Source organism: Elephantulus edwardii, unplaced genomic scaffold (genome assembly GCF_000299155.1).
Source record: "Elephantulus edwardii isolate Elephantulus edwardi_28Jun2011 unplaced genomic scaffold, EleEdw1.0 scaffold00066, whole genome shotgun sequence".
In the NCBI taxonomy this organism is placed as follows: Eukaryota; Metazoa; Chordata; class Mammalia; order Macroscelidea; family Macroscelididae; genus Elephantulus; species Elephantulus edwardii.
The window spans coordinates 6616471-6638987 of NW_006399816.1; the positions used below are offsets into that span (position 1 = coordinate 6616471).

Sequence of the window (22517 nt, forward strand, 5' to 3'; positions counted from 1 at the left end):
AATTCAACTTTTTGAATGGAAATCCAAAGCCTCTGTAAACTATCATTAAAACTAATAATAAAACAAGAAATATAAAGAAAATTCAACTTTTCTGTAAATTTTCGTTAAAATCACAATTAAAAAAAAAAAAGAAAAAATCTTTAGCAAGATTTTACTTGCATGTTACATTAAGTATACATCCTATTAGATCTCCTTTTAAAAAAAAAAATAGGAACAAATACGGATTTCTTCCAGTCAGTTGGCCAGGTAGCCATCCTCCAAATTTCTTGGCCTAAGTTAGTGAGCTTGTCCAGGGCTGCATCTATTTGTGGAAATACATCAATCAATATTCAGTAAAATCCTAGGGCTTTCCCCTTCCCATTGTTGTAGATTTTCTTTCCTCCTTTTTTCCCTCCCCCAGTCCACTTTGCAATGGACCTCTTATTCCAGACTGTTGTCATATGAATCATATATTCCTTTCAGACAGTTCTTCCTCTCATCTGTTCCAATGCAGTGTTCATTATCTATCCACTCTTATCCTCTTCTCCCTGCAACTCCCAACGTCAGTCTTATAACAGCAGTATTATGCCATATTTGTCCTTTTGTAACTGAGATACTTCACTCAGCAAAATGTCTTCCAGGCTCACCCATATTGTGTAATGTTTTACAAATTCATTGTCTTTCAGTGCTCTGTAATATTCCATTGTGTGAATGAACCAAATTTTCTAGCCATTTGTTTGTTGATGGGCATCTGGGTTGCTTCCACCTCTTTGCTATTGTGAATAACACAGCAATAACACATACATCTATTTGAACTGTGACTTAGTTCCTTTAGGGTATATTCCCAATAGTGGAATTGCTGGATCAAATGGTATTTCTATTTCCAACTTTTGAGAAAGTATCAAACCAACTTCCATAGTAGTTGTATTATTTTACATTTCCACCAGCAGTGAATAAGAGTTCCAATCTCTCCATAACCTTGACAGCATTTTTTGTTTGCCTCTTTAACAAATGGTGCTGGCAAAAAAAATGGAAAACCATTTGTAGAAAATTTAAACAAGACCCATACCTCACACCATAAACAAAAACAAACTCAGGGTGCATCAGGGACCTAGGAGTAAACCCAAAGACTATAAAATTTATAGAGAAAAGCTAGAAACAATTTAGAAGCCCTAATCCACAGCATGAACAGACTTCCAAGCACAATAAATAAAATAGATTAACAGAATATCCTAAGAATCAAATACCTATGCACATCAAAAAAACCTTCTCCAGCAGTGTAAGATGAAAACCCATAGACTGAGAAAAAATATTTGGCAATGACATATCTGTTAAGGGTTTTATACCTAAAAGTTACAGAATTCTCCAGCACCTCAATAAGGAAAATTAAACAGCCCAACTGCAAAATGGACATAGGATATGAATAGACACTTCACCAAAGAAGACATTGAGATGGCAAATAAACACATTAAGAAATGTCCAAAATCCCTAGCTATCAGAGAGATACAAATCAAAACAACTATGAGATATCATCTCACCCCAGCAACAATTGCAAAGGGCCTTCCCCCCTTCCCAATGTCTTTAGTATAGTTTGAACTTCTTCATTACCATTGGTTCTTGATCATATGTTACTTCCTGAAATGGTTCCGTGTTTACCAATTCCTTTTTGCCATTGCGTGTATTCTTTTGGTACTGTATGTAATTACATGGAAGAGATTGCTCATTTTTCTTCCACAGAGAAACTACTGGACTCAAACTGTGTGCCTTTGGGTTGGCAGTGCAACTCCTTACCATTCAGCCACCAAAGCTCCCTAACTCCTTAGAATACAACTAAAATTACCTAAGAAATTTTAAAAACAACCAAAAAACCCCCTTATTGCTGTCATATCAGAACCAGCTCATAGCTGACTTTCCCTTGAGCTTCTGAGGCTATAAATTCCATGAGAGGGGATTGCCATCTCGGTCCCTCAAAGCAGCTGGTAGATTCATACGGCCAGAGCTCAGCCTTTGGTCAGCAGTGCAACTCCCATTGAACACACCAACCAAGTCCATGGTGGTAATCTGTCTTTCTGTGGAACCCAAGTCCACTCTAAGCATTTTTAGTGGGCATGCCCTCTTATTGATGTACATGGAATCTGTAATTAGCAAAAACTTTTTAAAAATCCACTCGTAGCTTTTTAAAAATTTTTTTTCGTCCCTTGTTGTGTACCATCAAGTAGGATCTGACTGGAACAGGAAGAGACTGCCCCTCCTTCTCCAGCAGAGCATCTAGTGTATTTGAACCGTGCACCTTCAGGATTGCAGCGCAACTTCTTGCCACTAGGCCACCCAGAGCTCTCCCATGTAGCTTTTTAGCCACAACCCTCCAGACTATCTGGTAACAATCACTTTCCAGGTTCCAAAAGCTGGCTGGTAAATTCCACTAGCACTGAGCTCAGTCTAAATAGAGTTCCTGAGACTCCAACATGGTTGTTCCTCCTGGCCCACTCTCAGTGGGCACCACCATCAACAGGTCCCTGAGACACTAAGCCAAGGTCAAGAGCAGGAGCTTTCACAAGGCTGGAAATGAGGGAAGAATGAACCATTTCTGAATAGGTCATCCACAGGTTATAAGCCTGCCAACAACATCATCTGCTAGTCCCCAAAGATAGTCTTTAGATTCCATCAAAGCCTTTACCTAAATTTTCATATGCTTTTGCTTAATACACAAAAATTATGATAAGCTTGAAATGTCCCCAGTCTAATTCCAGTGACAATCTTTTTTCTTTTGTGACAACCATTTTTTTTAATTTTTTTAAATTTTGTGTGTGTGTGCCGTCAAGTCGGATCTGACTGGTACAGGAGGAGATTGCCCCTCCTTCTCCAGCAGAGCATCTGGTAGATTCGAACCACTCACCTCTGGGACTGCAGTGCAGCTGCTTGCCACTAGGCCACCAGAGCTCCCTGACAACCATTTTTTAAGAGCTCCCAAGTCCAATCAGTAAATTGTGGAAGTGCTTTTGATAACGGGATGGTATTTGGCCATTTCCAGCTCCCAAGCCCCTCTGCTGTTTCCCACACCTCCTAGAAGGCCACCAGCCACAACTCAAGTACCCTCAGCACCTTTCTCAATCCCTCCTCCCACCTTTATCCCTATTTCAATATCAAAAGAGAAGACAGAAATATTAAATCTAAAGAATGCCTTCCCATCTCTCTATCCCTCTTCACACACACGCACACACACCCCCAACACTAGACAGTTTGACTATTCTTTTCCCAAATATACACAGCATTTTCTTAGGGGGGGTATCTGACCTCCATCCTCTTAATCTTTGTTCATATGTCCTCCTTCCCATTCTCTTTCAACAATAGGCTTCTCAGTTACTCCTGACAATGTGGTCCCACAATGTCTTCTTTTCCTTTAAAGCCTTCCCCCCCCCTTTCTAAGAGCTTCCCAGCTACCTGGAATCATTTTTCCATTTAAGAAAATCTCAGGTCATCCTCTATTCTGAAGTTTGGAAAGCTGTTTCTCAAACTCTAATCTCCACAGCCTTCTCCAATCCTAAGGTCCTGCTAGGTTTCAAAGGGAAGACAGTGCCTTGTGCCCACCCTCAAAACCTGTCTGGTCATGCCCCCTATTCAAGGACTCTCCCTGACTCTCAGCTTTACCCTTTACTTCCCCTCATCCAAGGTCCCAGAGCCTTCTCACTGCCTCCCACCCTTCTGAGCCCTGGAGAACTCCAATCGGAAGCCCCCTTAGGCCTCCCATCCTTGCCAATCATGTGCCTGAGATCTCCCCTCTCCTCTCTTCCCCAACACCTACTTGATCCTACCCTCACCTTGCAAAATTAAGTGTTCTGGGATTCCAATTCTTCTGCTATTACCCACAATTTGTTAAGATCCACACAGCCAAGTGCTTTTGCATAGTCATAAAATACAAGTCATTCTCTTTCTAATATTCTCTGTTTTTAGCCAAGGCCCATCTGACATCAGAATGATATCCTTTGTGTTACAGCCTCTTCCGAATGCAGCTTGAAATTCTGGCAGTTCCTTGTTGATGTACTGTTTTAGCATAATCTTCAGAAAGACTTTACCTGAACATTATGGTTTACTCACGACATTCAATAATTACTATTGGACCACCTTTTTTTAGAATGAGAACACACATGGATCGCGTCCAGTCAGTTGGCCAAGAAGCTGTCTTCTAAATGTTTTGGCACAGACTAGCCACAGCTCTATCTTCGTAGTTGACTTGACAGCACCTAACAACAGTAACCCTCCCTAGGTCACAGAAACACATTGCTAAAGAATCTCCTGTCTTTACCTAGAGTGATGTGAAGAGTGTGTTAGCAGCAGTCCTTGCTGACGGCTCACCCAGACCACACGGAAGCTGCTGCTTCTCCTTGCAGGTGACCCTAATCTCAATGTTGTCCAGCAGCTTGGGCCAGTTTTTCTGGTTTTAGAGGATGTCACTTGATCTGATTCATCAGCCTTTCTGGGCTTTGTTCTTTCATTTTCATTCATCAGCTAAAAAGGTCCTGGGAGGCCTGGGTCCTGATACATTCCAAAAAAAAATGTTGTGAAAAAAAGCAATTCAGGCCTTTTGCTCCTTAGCCCTGACCTTTGTCAAGCAAATGCCTAGGAACCTGGCTGGACAGCAAAAATCTTTAAGGGTAGGAACCCTCTTAGAGTTCTTCTTACATTCTCCTGGGTCCTGGGAAAGGATCCCTGGTAACACAGCAGTTGAAGTGCTAGACTGTTAACCAAAAGATCAGATGTTTAAACTCACCAGCCATTCTCTAAGAAAAAGATACAGTAGTCTGCTTCTGCAAAACTATGAAGGCTTGGAGAACCCATGAGCCAGAATCAACTAGAAAACATGGGTTTTAATTACTTGGGAGTTTGGGGTCTAGATGAAGCAGGCTCAGGATTAAAATAGCATCTTCCATACTATCAGATTCTTGAAAGATAGCTCTGTATTTGTCTTCTGCCTAGGCTCCTGTGAACGGTTTTTATACCAGGTATTTTTAACCTGAACCTCCTTGTGTGATGGGACTGAGATGTCTTCAGGCCCCAGCATAAGAGCTGCCTGTATTTTGTCCTGTGTTTACAGAAACTCCTCAAATCTCCCTGTAAACCTGGTCTCCGTTCTTCTGGAGATACCAGGAGCCTTGATCTAGGCTTCTGGAGAGTGAAGGGAAAGAACAGCAAATAGAACTGGGGGTGAAACCTTCCTGCAACTGTCAGGCTTCATCTGGCCTTGCCACGTTGGGACAGACTCATAGAGAAACAAGGGAAGTACTCAGCAGCTGTAGGACAGACAGCTCCCTCCTCTGAGCTCCATCTGCTTCCCAGGCCCTCTCAAGATTCCTCTGTGCTCTCTTTACCAGGCCCTGGGGTAGCACCCATTCCCTCGTCAATTCCAGACAGGCCTCCTGGGGCTGGTTTCTGTCAACTCCTCCTGTCATTCACGCATGACTATGCTGCCAATCCTTCAGTTTCTTTCCTCAGCTTGAGAAAAATCTCAAGAGAGGAGCCAGAGAGGCATTCTCTAGAGACTCTTTACAGGGCTGGGTTTGTGGTGGAACAGTGAAGGGCTCTGGGGAAAGGATGCTTCCGCCCACAGTTAGGGGCTGCCTGCTTGTGACCAGCAGCCTATGGTGCTGATTCCTAGGGGAGCAAGGTAGGCGACCTGCAGGGCAGTGGAGGAGGGGCAGCCAGGCCCCCCAGACACACAGACAGCATTCTGAGAGCCTTCAGGTCTAGGTCAATCCTGAACAGATGACTTTCCACAACCATACTGCAGAGCAGAGTGGCCCCCTACCTGGAAGAAATAAGAACCTCAAATCAGGTTCTTATCTCAACAAGCACTCAAAATGTACGTAAGAAAAAAAAATACAAAACATATTACAAAGAAAGCAAAAAAGCAGACCTTTTCCTCCCTACCAGAGAATTCTGGTGGCTTAGTGGTAAGGAGTTATGCTGCCAACCCAAAGGCATGTGGTTTGAATCCACCAGTTGCTTGAGAGAGAAATAAAGGCATTCTGCTCCTGTGTGAAAACTCCCTGGAAGGCCAGATAAGAATTGGTTCCCTCCCTGACAAGACACAACAGCAGCAGCACTCTCCCTAGCAAAAGCCTCACTAACTGTTAGAAAATATAAAAACAAGTTTACACAGACGGTGCTGCTGTTGCTAGCTACCCTTGAGACAGCCCCAGCTCATGGCGATCCCACACAAAACAACAGGATTGGGTCATTGTGATCCATGGAGTTCTCACTAGCTGATGTCTGGAAGAAGATTGCCAGGCCTTTCTTACTTCATCTTAGTTTAAAAGCTCCAGTTTACATCACAGCCATTCCCCAGGCTCCACGGACAGATGGTGGTGACTATGCACAAGGTGCACTGGCTGGAAACTGAACTTGGGTCTCCCACATGAAAGGTGAGAAGCCCACCACTCAATCACCAACACGTCATACCCATCAAGCTCAACTCAACTCACTGCCATTAAATCACAACTGACCCACAGCTGAACCTCCGGTGGGTTTACAGAGGCTGCAAATCACACGTAAGGAGATCACTGATCTTTCTTCTGAAGAGTGGCTGGTGGATTCAAACCTCCTGCCTCTGGTTGGCAGGGAAACTCCTTAACACGTAGGCCACCAGAGCTCCCTGTGGTCACACAGTGCATTTTGTAGTTAATGTCAAAGCACAATGTTTCTAAGCAATGAAATGGAAAACCAATTTGTTCTATAAACCTTCACTCAAATCATAATAAAAGAAAAAAAAACCCACAAAAATTAAAAAGGTCCCTTGCATCAATGGGAGAGAAGATTGAAGGGAAGGCTGGAAAACTAAAATTGAACATAATGACACAAAATTGAAAACAAAAGCTTCCCTTCCTATCCTCCATAAAAGGCAACTCCTCTGGGGGGAAATTGAAGGCACTAACTCTAACTCAGATATGTAAACAGATAAATATTATCCAAAAGCAGCTGGTAAGCTTTTCCAGTAAAAGACCAGACAGTAAGTATTTCAGGTTCTGTGGCAACTACTCTGACTCTGCAGTAGCACAAATACAAACACAGGCAGTATGAGTAAGTAGCTGTTTTATGATGAAACAAAAAATCGGAGCCCCTGGATGGTGTATATGGTTAAAGTGCTGGACTACTAAACAAAGGTTAGCAGCTTACATTCACCCAGGGATGCCTCAGAAGGGATGCCTGGTGGTATGCCATAATCTTTAAAGTCCTGTGAAGTACACCTCTCCTCTGTACACGTAGGGCCACCAGGATTTGGAAGAGATGCAATGACAACTAACAACAATCTTGACTACATGATGCCTACAGCTTCCAGCTTCCATGTGCTTCTGGGGCCTATCGGGAAGAGAGCTCAGGTCGTAGAGACCAGAGGGTTGCTGCTAACCACAAGGCTGCACCTCTCTGGCGGTTCAAATCCACCAATGACTCCACGGGAGAAAGATGGGCAATCTTCTCCCATGTAATTCAGACCCTCCTGAGAGCCCACTGGAGGGTCAGCTGTGAAAAGGAGAGAGAGAAAACAGGAGACAGTGTGGGCAAGCACAGCCTATCAGGAAAGGAGCCATGGTGGTGCGATGGTTAAGCTCTTGGCTGTTAACTGAAAGGTTGACCATTTCAATCTACCCAGCAACACTGAGGAAGAAGGTCTGGTGGTCAGCTTCTATATAGGTAACAGTCAAAACCCCGTAAGAGACAGTTCTCTGTCACATGGATCACAATGAATCAGAAGCAACCTGACAGGATCCAGCAACAACTGCTCAAGGCCCTTCCTCCTGGTCCTCTTACTTTGCTCATTTCTCTCAGGTTTCTGCTTCAGTGATGGTAGATTGCTGTTCTAAGAAAGACGTATTTATAAATTATGAAAATGTGGTTCATTTGCAGACCACACAAAAACAGGTAACAGACTGGATGTGGCCTGTGGGCCATAGTTCTCCAGCACCCCATACAGTAAATGATCCTACACTTGAATTTTTCTTTTCACTTGTATCTTAAAGACATGTATCCAAGCCATGGTCTTTTCAATTATTTCCTATGCATCTGAAAGTTGAGCATGAATAAGGATAACAGAAGAAGAATCAATGCCTTTAAACTGTGGTCCTGGAGAAGAGTACTGAATATCCCGTGACTGCCGAAAGATCTAATAAATCTGTCTCCGTGAAGTGCAACCAGGGTCCTTAGAGGAAAGGATAGTGAAAATTTGTCTCACATACTTTGAGCCTAATGTCGAGAAGCTAGTCCTGGCGGAAAAGCCATTATGCTGGGAAAAGTGAGGATTAGAGGAAAAGAGGAAGACCCTCCGTGGTGTCAAAAGTTTATTATATAAAATGTCTTTCCCAGCTAGTAATTAACTTTTTAAAAATTTTTTTAAAAAATTTTATTATTTTTGTGTGTGTACTGTCAAACTGGATTTGACTGGTATAGGAGGAGATTGTCCCTCCTTCTCCAGCAGAGCATCTGGTGGATTCGAACCGCACACCTATGGGATGATTAACTTTTCTAAGTGCTAAAGTATTAATCATATTCAAGAGAGCTGGCTAAGGTGAGATACAAACTCCACCCTACTAAAGGCTTACATCAGCTCATGGGACATCAATGCTAGTTCTCTTTTGGGGATGCCTGCTTTTCCAGCTATAACTGCAACAGATGGTCTACAATGTTCACTAGTCTCTGCAAAACTGGCTTGCATACCTACAGCCATGTGAGTCATTCCCCTAATGGATCTGAGTCTCCGGTAGACCTTCCAAAGAACCACCGAACCCAAGGGTCATAGAGGAGCTAGGGAACTAAATGAAGAACTGATGATGTCAGAAGTCATGGAGTTGTACGGCAAATGAAACATTCGGGACTATGTCAACTTGGCACTTTTGTAACTGGTCTGCTTCCAATCTTAGCAGAATGAATTATGAATACAACCCTCCAACAAGATAGACTGACACAGTGACTGTAACAACGAGATCAAGCACATCAAATATTATGAAGATGGCCCAAGATAGGGGAGGGTGCAGATCTAGTATCCCTAGTTGTATTTAATCGGATAATCGGATTTCTACAGCTGAATGTTTCGGTTGTTTGTTTTTGTGGTTTTTTTTTTAATTTTTATTTTATTTAATAATTTTAATGAACATTTACAGAGAATTTGGATTTCTATTCATTCATTGCTGCACTTCTCTACCCGCCCAGCCCTCTCCCCCCGCCCCCCAGTTCGCTCCTCTCTTTCAAAAGTAAAAGAAAGACTCCCTCCCTGGTACACAATCCCCCTGCACCCCTCCCACCGCCCCAAATACATTCCACTATGCAACCTTAATTGTAGACTCTTGTGATAACCATAATACCCTATCATACATCGCTTTTAAATTATTCAGTCCCTCATCTGTTTCAGTGCAGTATACACAATTTATCCAGTTTTTCTCAGTCTTATCCCCACCCTGATATCAGTCCCATTTTACAGCAGTGGCACCATGCAATATTTGTCCTTTTGCGACTGAGATATTTCACTCAGCATAATGTCCTCCAGGCTCACCCATTTTGCATAATATTGAATGAGTTCCTTGTTTTTCAACGCAGCATAGTATTCCATTGTGTGAATATACCACAGCTTCTCTACCCATTCGTTTGCTGATGGGCACCTGGGTTGTTTCCAACTCCTTGCTATTGTGAACAGAGCTGCGATAAACATGGGTGTGCATATATCTGCTTGGATGTCAGTTATGGTCTCTTTGGGATATATTCCCAGTAGTGGAATTGCTGGGTCAAATGGTATGTCTATTTGCAACTTTTTGAGAAAGCGCCATACCGCCTTCCACAGTGGTTGCACCATTTAACATTCCCACCAACAGTGAATAAGGGTTCCAGTTTCTCCACAACCTTCCCAGCATTTGTTGCTTGCTGTACTGTTAAATTTTGCTATTCTGATTGGGGTGAGATGATATCTCATAGTTGTTTTGATTTGCATCTCTCTTAGAGCTAGGGATTTTGAACACTTCTTCATGTGCTCGTTGGCCATCTGAATGTCTTCTTTGGTGAAGTGTCTATTCATATCCTGTGCCCATTTTTCTATTGGATTATTTACCTTTATCTTGTTGTGGTGCTCAAGTATTTTATAAATTCTAGATATAAATCCCTTATCTGATATGTCATTACCAAACACTTTTTTCCCAGTCTGTGGCTTCCCTTTTTACCCTGTTGGAGAAGTTTTTGAATGTGCATAGGGATTTGATTCTTAGAAGGTCCCATTCATCTATTTTATCTTCTCCTGGTTGTAGTGTTTCTGTTGTTTTTAAGTTGTAAATTCTATACCAAGGATGGACATCTTTATGGTAAACTTACAGATTTCAATGCTGTAGATGAGTTGAGGGTTATGCATATTTTAATTTCTCTAGAATACACCAAGAGATCCTTCAGAAAAATAAGAGTTTACTTTGTATTGTTATGGGTCGAACTGTATCTCCCTAAAAGTTGAAGCCCTAATCTATATACCTATAAATAGGATTCTCTTTGGGAATAAGGGATAACTTTTGCTTTGTTAATGGGATCAAAACAGAATGAGTCCTAAACCTAATCCCTTCTGAAGGGGGTCTGACAACAATGGAAAACAGACACAGGGACGAGGTCATTCAAGGAACCCTGCAAAGACAATCAAAACCAAGAAATCCCAGTGCTAATAATGAGGAAAGACTCTCCCCTAGAGCTGAGGCCCTGGTTTTGATTTCTAGCCTCCAAAACTGTGAGACAATAAATTACACTGTCTGGTTGGTTTTCTTTTGGGGTGTTTATGTTCTTCTTTTTCCACAAGGTTTTTAAAAATTTTATTTTATACTAGTTTATTTACAAAATTCTAATACAATGTGCACTAGAATAGATTCTCCCAATATCCCTCATGCCCCCCCACAGCAAATTGCATAACTCCATGATTAGTCACCCCTCCCCCTGCATATCCTCATCCCTCTTCTTCCACCCTCCCCGCCCCCTAGAATCTTTATATTTATTCTACAATATTAGTTTTATACAATATTTGTCCTTGTGGGATTGAGTTAGTTCATTCAGCATAATGCTCTCCAACCTGTCCCACAGTATGTAGTATTTTTCAAAATCATTGCTCCTGTGTGCTGCATAGTATTCCATCATGTGAATGTACTATATTTTCTCAATCCATTTGATCGTGGTTGGATATTTGGGCTTTTTCCACGTTCTTGTGATGGTGAATAACACTGCTATGAACATTGGTGTACAAGTCTCCATTTGAGCCTCAATTATCATTTTATTGGGGTATATTCCAAGTAGTGAAATATCTGGGTCATAAGGAATTTTTATGTTCAGCTTTTTGAGGAAGTGCCAAACTGCCTTCCAGAGTGGTGTTAGATGGTCATTGAGATAGAGATTTTTTTTTCTTTTCTTGCTGTGTGCCATCGAATCTGATCCATCTGGCCCAGGAGGAGATTGCCCCACCCTTTCCAGCAGAGCAACCAGTGGATTCAAACTGCACGCCTTTGGGATTGCAGCACAGCTTCTTGCCACAAGGCTACCAGAGCTTCCTTCGAGATATAATAAGTTTCACTTTCTAAATCTGGTTTCTGAAAATAGCCAAGCAATTAAAATGCTCTCTGACTTTCTTAAATAGTTAGGCAAATAGGGGTTCCACAAACTCTACACCCGGTGCATTAACTTCTCGGGGAGTGGGCCATGATGCATTCATGCATATTCACGATTGGACTGATTGTAACTATGCATGAAAACCTCAGTTCAATGACTAGGAAACTCTAGACCTTGAAGCTTCCTCTTTGAAGCATCCCTGATTGATGCACACGGGAGAGGGAACAGCATAGCATGTCCCTGGGAACAACGGGAGCCTTATGCTCAGACCTTTCCCAAACCATGCCTGACATGTTTCTTCACTGGTAGTAACCTTTGTGATTATAACCCTTAGTAGGTACATGGAAATAATAGCATTTAACTGTGTGGACCACAACAAACTATGGCTAACAATGAGAAGAATGGGAATCCCAGAACACTTAATTGTGCTCATGCAAAACTTATGCCAAGGTGTAGAACAAACCAAGAAGCTGTCTTCCAAATAGAGCAAGGGAATAATATAAATGAAAGGTCACCTGAAAGCTAGGCAGCATTCTACGCAGATGCACCACTTGGGAAACATTCCACTGCTGCAGCCAATCAGAAGAGAGCACGACCATCAGCCACTTTCTGCTTAACGCTAGCCATGACACAACTCACTTAAAGCATCCTGGGCAGCTCCACACATGGAAAGGGCAGAGGGCATCTGATTAATGTCCTCTACAGGGAGCTGACCACCAAAAACATCAACTTACATCCCTCCCACACACATAGAACCTTTCTTGTAACTTTACCAAGTGAGATTTCCCATTCCTACTGCTTCCCTCCAGCTTGGGTTTGCAGAATCTGCCCAAGAGCTGATAATAAATTCCTTTGTGTTACTTCATCTAGTTCTCTGCCTTTTTACTTCACAATAAGGCTTAAAATTAAAAAGGAAAGATATACATCAGAGTCATATCCTTTCTCCATAGCTATTAAATCTGTATGCTAAGCAAATTCTTCAAGAAGCAGGACTCTATGAAGATAAAAAGCATGGCTTCAGGACTGGAAGAAGACTCATCAAGAACCTGCTCCATGCAGATGACATAACCCTGGTTGCTGAAAGTAAAGAGGGCTTCAAACACTTCCTGCAGAAGATCAAAGACTACAACCTTCAATATGGATTATAGGTCAGCATCAGGAAGACAATAATCCTCACCACTGGACTAGCTGACAACATCATGACAGAAAAAAGACTGAAATTGTCAATTATTTCATTTTACTTTGATCCATAATTAATACCATTGGTAACAGCAGTCAGGAGATCAATAAGCATACTGAACTGGGTAAATCTGTTTTCAGGGACCTCTCCAAATTACTGAGGAGTATTAATGTCAGTTTGAAGACTAAAGTGCACTTGATTCAGACCATGGGCTTTCAATCATTTACTATGTATCTGAAAGCTGAACAGAAGAAAAATTGATGTCTTTGAGCTGTGGTATTAAAGAAGAACCTGAATCTCCCATGAACTGCCTAAAGAACAAACAGATATGTTTTGGAAAAAGTGCAGTCAGAGAGTCCCTTGGAGGCAAAGATGGCAAAAACTTCATCTCACATATTTTGGGCAATGTTGCAAGGAGAAGCTATTTCTTGGAAAAAGACATAGTGCTTGGAAAGGCAGAAAGTCAGTGACACTCAATGTGATTGACACAGTGACTGCAACAGTGAGCCTGAATGTGTCAGAGATGATGAAGATGGCACAGGACAGGACAAGGTTCAGGTCTGTAGTTCACAGGTCACTGTGAGTCATATTTATTAGGACAACAGATCCCTTTCCTTCCTCTCCCAGAATGACTACTGAAAGAATCCAATCACAGGAAACAGTAGATGTGCTTTTTCTCTCTGTCAAAGATCTGAAACTACCCTACCCCCTTTACCAGAAATAGTTATCTGAGACCCCAGCCCACTTCCCTATCTTGTAGAAAACATCTGTGAGCATCCCCTTCCACAAGTTCCTTGTAGGAGAATATAAAACCCCTCTCTAACTTTTAGTGGGGGCTGTCTGCTTGAGAGCCAGCCCAGCAGTTTCTCCTCAATAAACTTTCTTTCTTGGCCTGAACTGGATTCTGCCCTTCCTTGGCAACCTTAACAATATTCAATGGCACCTAACAATAACAATAAATATAGAAGTCATTGATTGACTTGTGTCCCCTCAAAATACATGGACATAATGATATAATGTGGACACAGTACAGTGATTCTCCATGGTCCAAGAAACCAAATAGTTGTAGGAGGATAATTCCATAACAGCCTAATCAGATATAAAGAGAGTTCCTCTAGGGAACTCACAAATCACAAAATGAGAGGAAAGTGAGGTGGGGCAGGGAGGTCTCAGAACTAGCAAGAAATAATGACCAGGAGTATAGTGCCTCTTTTTGGACCTGGATCCCAGCTCCTTGATACTGGGATAGGCCAAGACCCACGGAGGTCTTCCAGATGCCAAAGGAAACAAGGCTTTTCCCCACAACCAACACAGACAGCAGAACTTCCTCCAGAGCTGGCACCTGAATTAGGACATCTTCTAAACTGTAAAAGAATGAATTTCCTTTTGTTAAAGCCAACCACTTTTAGTCTGTCCACTATGGCAGTACTAGAGAACTAAGACAGTTGGTGTGACGGTGGAGAAAACCTCCCACTCAGGGAGGTGGCAGCCCTTGGGCTTAGAGAAAGAAATCTGTCAGGACATCCAGGGCTGTCCAAATTCTCTCCTTGGCTCTCAGCCCTGATGACACCTATCCTGGCTAAGCTCAAGGAGTATCTTGTCTGAAGTGAGGACAGAAACTTACTGAGCTGTTCAGATGTAACCATTATCCAATTATATGACAATTGCTGAACAGCAAAATATGCTAAAGCTCTCCTGAGCCCCAGCACCTTCTCTTGAACTGCCTTCAAGTCATAGTGGGATTTTTTTTCCTCTTTCTCACATCTAGAATCTTCCCATATCAGAATGCAAGAAGAGCCCTACATATGGGTTATCTGATTCCTACTCCCTTTGTTGCAGGATTTGTTGTTGTTTATCATTAAATGTGAAATGACCTTCCAGTGGGTTTTCAGAGGCAGTTAATCATACAGGAAGGGACTGCCCACCCTTCTCCTGTGGAGCTGCCAGCAGATTCGAACCAAGTACCTTTGAGACTGCAGCACAGTTTTTTATCACTATGCTACCAGAGCACTCTCATTGCAGGGATAAGAAAGGAATTATTTGCCCCGAGGCCCTTTATGTTCAGTTACCTCTCTTAAAGGAAGGTTTGATTTTCTCCCTGTTGTCCAGCTCCTCTACACCCACAAAAAGGTTCTAAGCCTTCTCACTGATGGTTATTGTCCCCTCACTGCTGGTGGCTTGAAGCTAAATCCACCCCTTAACGTGCTCCCAGTTCTGGCTGTGGGTACCAGCACAGTGCCTTCTGGGTCAATGGCTCTCTGGGGACACACTGGTGAGTCAGGACTAGTTGGGAGCCAGGCGTGTAGAATTGCCCAGCTCCCCAAAGCCCACACCCGGTTGCTAGTTTGCTAGCCAAAATCTAGATATTAAGGGTGTTTGGGAACCCATTAGTCAGAAGCAAAGAGCTGAGAAGCACTGCTCTAAGGGACAAAGACTGCTCTGGTAGAAGATCCAGAAAGGAGGACGAGGGGCAGAAGAGTGCCATCCAGAGAGTGTGGGGGCAGTGCTAAGTGGGCACTGCTGTTGTCTCAATAATCTCAGGCCAGGCCAACACAGGCAAACCATGACTACCTGCTCAGGAACCCCACCAAGTAGTCCAGGTTCTTAAGTGAGGTTCTTCCCCACAGGGTGACAAGGATGAGGCTGAGGGGCATAAGGGAACCTCTCTACCTGGAGGCAGAAACTGGATCCCCCAGCTCTTCCCACACAGGGATGTCTTGCCAACCCCAACATCCCACACCATGAGTGTTAGATTAAAAAAAAGAGTGCGAGGGAGAGGGAGAGAAATAAAAAAAGAAACCGGTCCTAAGAAACAAACAGACCTTTATTGTGCAGTCTGAGAGGGACGCCAAGTGACCCAGCGGCACAGCGTGCACGGGGAGGGTTGAAATGGTACATGGGCAGTTTGGGGGGAGGTCCATCTTATAGGGGTCGTGGGCAGTTTGGGGGGAGTCCTTCTTATAGAGGTCCTGGGGAGGACTAAGATGGAATTTCTCAGAATTTGGGGTGTTAATTAAGTTAGGTTTGGGCTATTTTGATGAGGCTCAGACCCTTATCAGGATCCATTGTCTGGTCTGGTCTTTGATATGACCAGCTTAGATGTTATCAGGTTTCTCAGGAAGTGATCAAGCCTGGGTGGTGGTGGGAGAGGGGCAACTGCCACAGTCTTCCTCCAATGAGGAAGGACCAGACAATATGACAAGGGGAAAGGAGGGAAGGAGGGGAGAGGGGCAGGAAGTAAACACTGCTAACTGCTTCCTTGTGTCAAGTACTGTTCCTAGTTGTTGGCACATGACAAACATTGCATCTGTGTCCTCTGTCCCCAGCCAACATCTCATGGAGCCTGACCAAGGAGGGGGAAGGGCAGCAGTAATCATCCTCATTTAAAAATGAGCAAGGCAGAAAACAACTATGAGATTCTCACCCCAGTAAGAATAGCAAAATTTAACAAAACAGCAAACATCAAATGCTGGCAAGGTTGTGGAGAAACTGGAATCCTTATTCACTGCCGGTGGGAGTGTGCAACCACTATGGAAGGCTGTATGGCACTTTCTCAAAAAGTTGCAAATAAAAAAATACCATTTTAAAAAAAAATACCATTTGACCCAGCAATTCCATGACTGGGAATATACTCTAAAGAAACCATAACCACCACCCAAGCAGATATATGCACACCCATGTTTATTGTGGCTTTGTTCACAATAGCAAAGAGCTGGAAACAGCCCAAGTGCCCATCAACAAACGAATGGATAGAGAAGCTGTGGTATATTCACACAATGGAATACTACGCTGCACTGAAAAACAAGGAACTCATGAAATATTATACAAAATGGGATATTTTGCTGGAGGACATTATGCTGAGCAAAATATCTGAGTCACAAAAGGACAAATATTACATAGTGCCACTGTTTTAAAATGGGACTGACATTGGGGTTTAGGGGAGACTGAGAAAGAGGGAATAAATAATGCATGCCACATTGTGCCAAACATGGTAATAGTTACCCATGGTGGACAGTGTTTGCTGGAGCTTCCCGACTAAAACAAGCCTGGAAGCAGGAGTGGCGTCCACTTCCGAAATGACTTGCCTCCAGAAACTCTATGTATGAACAGTGCTCAGGCCTTTCGTTCATAGGGTCACTATGAGTCCTCTACTACTACTCCTCGACGGCACCTAACAACAACAACATACTGCATTGAAACAGATGAGGGACAGAACTGTTTAAAAGAGATATATGATTAGGTATTATTGTCATGACAGGAGTCCAGAACGAAGGCTGCATAGTGGAGTAGACTTGCGGGGAGGGGTTGTATAACAATGAAAGAATTTTTCTTTTACTTTTCAAAGAGAAGAGCGAATTAGGGGGAACGAGTGGGCAGGGAGAAAAGTGCAAGAAACGAATGAATGGAAATCAAAAGTCTCTGTAAACTTCCATTAAAATTAATTTAAAAAAATTTTTTTAAATTATTAAGGCCAACTCCAAGAGGCTAAGGCAGTGGGGTCCTCGTTCCCACTTGATACCCTCTGGCTGACTGGCTTTCAACTTTTTTTTTTTTATTATTATTAAATTTCATTAGTTTTAATGAACATTTACAGAGATTTTGGGTTTTCATTCATTCATTGCTGCACTGTTTTCTCTACCCTCCTCCCCAGTTCGTTCTTCTTCCCCACCCCATGTCTGTTTTAATTGTCCAATTGCCACAGTGCTTGTCAAAGCCCAAAGCCAGTTCTGAACTGGCTTTCAACTTTAACTTCAGTTAGAAAAGGGAGAGCCACGCCTATTCCAGACATGGACTGTCCCCTCAGTGGCCTCACACTAAAGGCCTTGGGTGGGCTGGGGAACCTCCCTGCTCCAAGTAACTCTTTTCTCACACCCCCAGACGCTGGCTGCGCGTGGGATGGGAGGAAGCGGAGGAGTTGCCATTTCCCTCCGCTCTGAGGCTGCCCATCTGTTTCCTGGGATAGGACTCCCTGCCCCCACCCACCCCTGGTCCGGAAACTCACTGGGGCTATGGGAAAAGGGAACTACAGGGCTCCCTCCTTCCCCAGGGGGCAGAGGCCTTGGCAGCAGCAACCCCCTCCAGGCCTCCTGCCCTCACAGTTCTGTCTAGCCACATCCTATCAACAGTTCTGGACGCGTGAGGAGGCAAGCCCTAAAAGGCAATGTCCCAGCAGCACAGTCTCTCCCTCAGTATGGCAAAGAGATTTTCCTCCCTTTCCCCTTGGGTTTGGTTAGCATCCTCGCCTAGGGACTGGATGGCTGTGTGACTTTTTGGATAGAAGTCTGTGAAAAAAAGTGAAGCAAGCCTTTGCTTACCTAGCCTTTGCCTGTAGCCTCAACTTGGCTATCTGTGAGCGGGCACCGCCCCCTGCTGGACAAGTCATAGCGTCTGTGCCACCTTTTGTTGGGTCCCAACTAGACATCAATCAACTCAGCTCTACCCAAAAGAAACCCCAGCATAGAAGTAAGGGGAAATCACTGTCTGGACCCAAACAAAGAAGTCCTCGTGGTATAGTAGTTAAAGCATTCTGCTTCTAGGCAAAAGGTTGGAAGTGTAAAAGACTTAGCAATCTGTTTCCATAAAGTTACAGCCTAGAAAACCCTGTGGGACCATTCTACTCTGCCTTTTAAGGTTTCTGACTCGGAATGGACTTGACATCGGTGGGTGTGGGTTTTGGTCTGGGTCCCAAGACTCAATGACCCACAAAAATTAGTGTTTAATGAAGCAAGTGGTAGTGGTTATGTGTACTGTAGAGTCAGAACTAACTGATGGTTGACCCTCCATAGAGTATTCAGTGGCAATAAACTGCACGAGAGGAGATTGTCCATCTTGTGGATTTGAAACATGTACCTTTGAGTTGGTAGCACAACTCTTTACTACTAGGCCAGCAGGGCTCCCTGATAACATAAACAATCTATGGTAAGTTGTGGTTCGTATCAAATGAGGAATTTAAAAGAAGGGGAACGAAATCACAAAGGCTGGGGATAGGACAGGGGATGGTTTTGGGTGATGGGTTTATACAGTATTCAGAAAGAGCAGTGCAGTGTGGCAGGGACGCAACCTAAGCAAAGGCTGTGGGTTGAGCATGAGGGCGGCAGAGACGAACCAGACTAAGGTCCTTGATACCACACTAGTGAGCAGGGCCACTACCTGTTGGTTTTCACATTAGTTAGAGCCATGAATCTTTTTCCTCAAAAGATCCTGCCCCCAAACTCCCATATATAACAGTGATAAAAGTTGGAGGTGGTCTGGCCAAGGGAGATGGAGTTACCCACCCACTTCCCCAAGCACACTGTGATGGCCCAGGATATCTGAAAGAGCAGAGTCAAAAGCAATAGGAAGCCAGTGAGGTTTCCAGGCACCTGACTGATGTTTGGCAATGGTGTCTAACAAGGTAGAGAACAGAGCTACAGGGCTCAGGCTGGAGTGAAAGCAGGGAGGGGAGCACAAGGCAGCAAGGTGGAGCTGAGAACTGGCTGCATTCATCCTCACACCAGGATCCAAGGGAATCTCAGAGTCAGTGTATGGAAATCAAAATTTTCCCTTCCCCAACCCATCCTTGCTGATCTCCCTCACACTGTCATGCTGTCTAAGCCACATGCTGGCTATATACTATGACACTGGTCTGTTCCCTGTATCCTCCACATTTTGTTCTGTGCCATCGAGTCACTTGTGACTCATAGTGAGTCTATGGACAACAACTCCAAGCACTGCTCTTTTTTGAGCCAATCTCATTGTCTCTGACACACCTACCCCTATTACTCTAGTCACTGAGTTAATCTGTCTCATCCAGAGTTAATCTGTCTCATCCAGGGTCGTCTTCTCTTGCACTGTCCCTCTATCCTTCAAAGTATGATGTCTCTCTTCAAGGACTGGTCTCTCCTTGCAACATGTCCAAAGTCTGTCAGAAGAAGCATCAGAATTCTTGCCTACAAGGAACAGCCTGGTTTCACCCTCTCTAGGACAAACTTGTTTGTTCTCGTAGCAGTCCATGATATATTCAATACTCTTCTCCAGCACTATAACTCAAATGCATTGATTCTTCTATCATCCTTAGTCATTGTCCAGCTCTCTGATGAATGGCAAGTAACTGCAAGACCATGGCCTAAATCAGGCACACCTTAATTTCTAGACTGGTATCATTCTCTTCAGTACTCTGGAGAGGTTCCAGACGGCAGATTTTCACAAAGCAATTTGTGTTTTGATTTCCTGGCTGCTGGTACCAAGAGTGTTGATTGTGGAGCCAAGCAAGCTGAAGCTGTTAACAATCTCAATCTCTTCACCGTCTATCATGATGCTGCCAATTGGCCAAGTGGTGAGAATCTCTGTTTTCTTGATGTTGAACTTCAATCCATATTGAAGGCTGCAGTCCTTGACCTTCTGCAGCAAGGGCTTCAGGTCCTCCTCCGTTTTAGCAAGCAGGGTTGTATCATCTGCATAATGTAGACTTTTGATAAGTCTTCCTCCAATCCTGATGCTACATTCCTCCTCATAAGAGCCCAACCTCTCAGATGATCTGTTCCCTACATGGACTGAAAAGGTATAAAGATAGGATGCATCCTTGGCGTATACCTTTCCTGATTTTGAACCGTGCAGTACCAACACACAAATAGGACCTCCACAAACGTCGTGATTAAATAAGAAAAATACATCCAATGAACAGAAGTGGGCTGGTCCAAGGGACTAATTCTGGTGGTCCCCAGTCTTACCTTCTGAGGGTACTCACCCCAGGAATGTCCAAAAGGCCTGACACCAGAAGAGGCAACTTTAGGGCAGCAACACTTCCAGTGACGCCCACAAGAACATGGAATTTTCTCTCCACCAGCGATGCAGCAGCTTGACAGGAGGTGCTGGGTTCCACCTGGAGTTCAGGGGCTTTGAGGCTTGGGAGCTCACTATTCCTGGCCTCCATCAGGTTCTGTCAGGGTTAGGACCTAAAAGCAGAGCAATACCCTCTTCACTCATGTATTTACAAACAAACAAACAAAAATGTGTCTGGCACCATGTTATACCCCAGACCAAATATCATTATGTCTGAGGAATCTCTGGATGTTGATGAATGTCCTAGGTTGCTAATCAAAGGTTGGAGGTTAGAGTTCACCCAGAGGCACCTCAGACCAACGTCCTTGCAGTCTACTTCTGACAAATTAGTCACTGAAAACCTTATGGAGCACAGTTCTGCTTGGATACACACGGGGTTGCTGTCAGAGTTAACTCAGCAGCATGAAGCTGGCTAAGAGGATCAGCAGTCTCAGCTTCTAGAAGCAAGTCTGATTAAGAGCATTAGACATCCCTAGTTCCCTGCATGGATGCTATAATGTGACAACTGCTACAAGGAAGGGCTAGATGGCTGCCCAGACTATCTCTCTCTCTCTCTCTCTCACACACACACACACACACACATGACAATCAAGTTAAGCCTGAAGGACAAATAGAAAGGAGCAACTATCAAAGGCTGACGGGCTCAGTGGGAGGGGTACAGGTTAGTAGTGAGGCTCAACAGTGAGGTAGGGAGTGAAAAGTGGCAGGTGCCAAGGTCAGAAAATCAAGTCAAGACCAAATGTGAAGCATGTCAAGGGCCAGAGTAAGGAGTTTATATTTTAGAAAAATGGTGCTGGTACTGTCATCACGGAGAGGCCCTGATGGGAGAAAGGTTGGGGATAGGCCAGAGATCACTGCAGTGGATTCAATTGACTGAACAAAAAGCATTGAGGTGGTGGTGGTGTCAAGGGTTGTCAAATTGAGTACAATTCATAGCAACACTATGAAAAGTCAGTCTGTACCCTGCCTTACCCTGTGCCATCCTCACCATCTCCGAAACACTCAAGCCCACAGTTGAAGTCATCACATTGGGGTCTTCCACTTCTTTGGTGACACGCCACTTTTCCAAGCATGATGTCCCTCTCCAATGAGTAGCCTCAACTAGCTACATGCCCAAAGCATGAAAGACAAAGCCTCCAAGGAGCACTTGGACTGCACTTTTCCCAAAACATCTATTTGTTTTCTTGGCAGTCCATGGGGATACTCAGTACTCTTCTCCAGCACAACTCAAAAGGCATCAATTCTGTCATCCTTTTTGTCCAGCTCTCCAATGCAGAGCAAATGTTTGAGAAGACCATGGACTAAATAAGACACACCTTAGTCATCAAATTGACATTACTGCTTTTTAGTGCTCTGGCAAGGTCCTGACAGTGGACTTGCCCAATGCAATACATTTCCTCATTTCTTGACTTTCTGGTACCAAGGGTGTTACAGATTGTTGATTCAAGGAAGATTAAATAGTTGGAAGCTTCAATCCTTTCTCCACCCATGACTCTTTGTCTGGTGTTGAAGATTTTTGTTTTCTTGATGTTGAGATATAATCCATATCGAAGACTGGAGTCCTTGATCTTCTGTAGCAAGGACCTCAAGTCCTCCTCATTTGTAGCAAGCAAGGTTGTATCATCTGCATAATGCAGATTACTGATGAATCTTCCTCTGATCCTGATGCTCCATTCTTCCTCACAGAGTTTGGCTTCTCAAATTATCTGCTCAGCATACAGACTAAATAGGTATGGAGAAAGGATACAATCCTGACTCACATTTTTCATGATTTTAAAGCCCGTAGTGTTCCCTTGCTCCATTCATACAACAGCCTCCTGGTCTAGTTCTAAGTTTTGCATTAGTACAATCAAGTGTTCTGTGATTCCCATTCCTCTCAATGTTAGCCACAACTTTGTATGGTCCAGTCAAATGTCTTTGCATAGTCAAT

General features: G+C 43.6%; 1 protein-coding gene across 1 annotated transcript in view; it reads right to left on the reverse strand.

Annotated features, from left to right (window-relative positions):
* Window positions 1-20699, reverse strand: part of PPCDC (phosphopantothenoylcysteine decarboxylase) — a 38703-nt gene extending 18004 nt beyond the window's left edge. The window contains exon 1 of the mRNA XM_006888381.1: window positions 20493-20699. Within this exon, the coding sequence (XP_006888443.1) occupies window positions 20493-20678 (186 nt within the window). The 5' untranslated portion in view covers window positions 20679-20699. The remainder of the gene's footprint in view (window positions 1-20492) is intronic.
* Between the last annotated feature and the right edge of the window lie 1818 nt (window positions 20700-22517).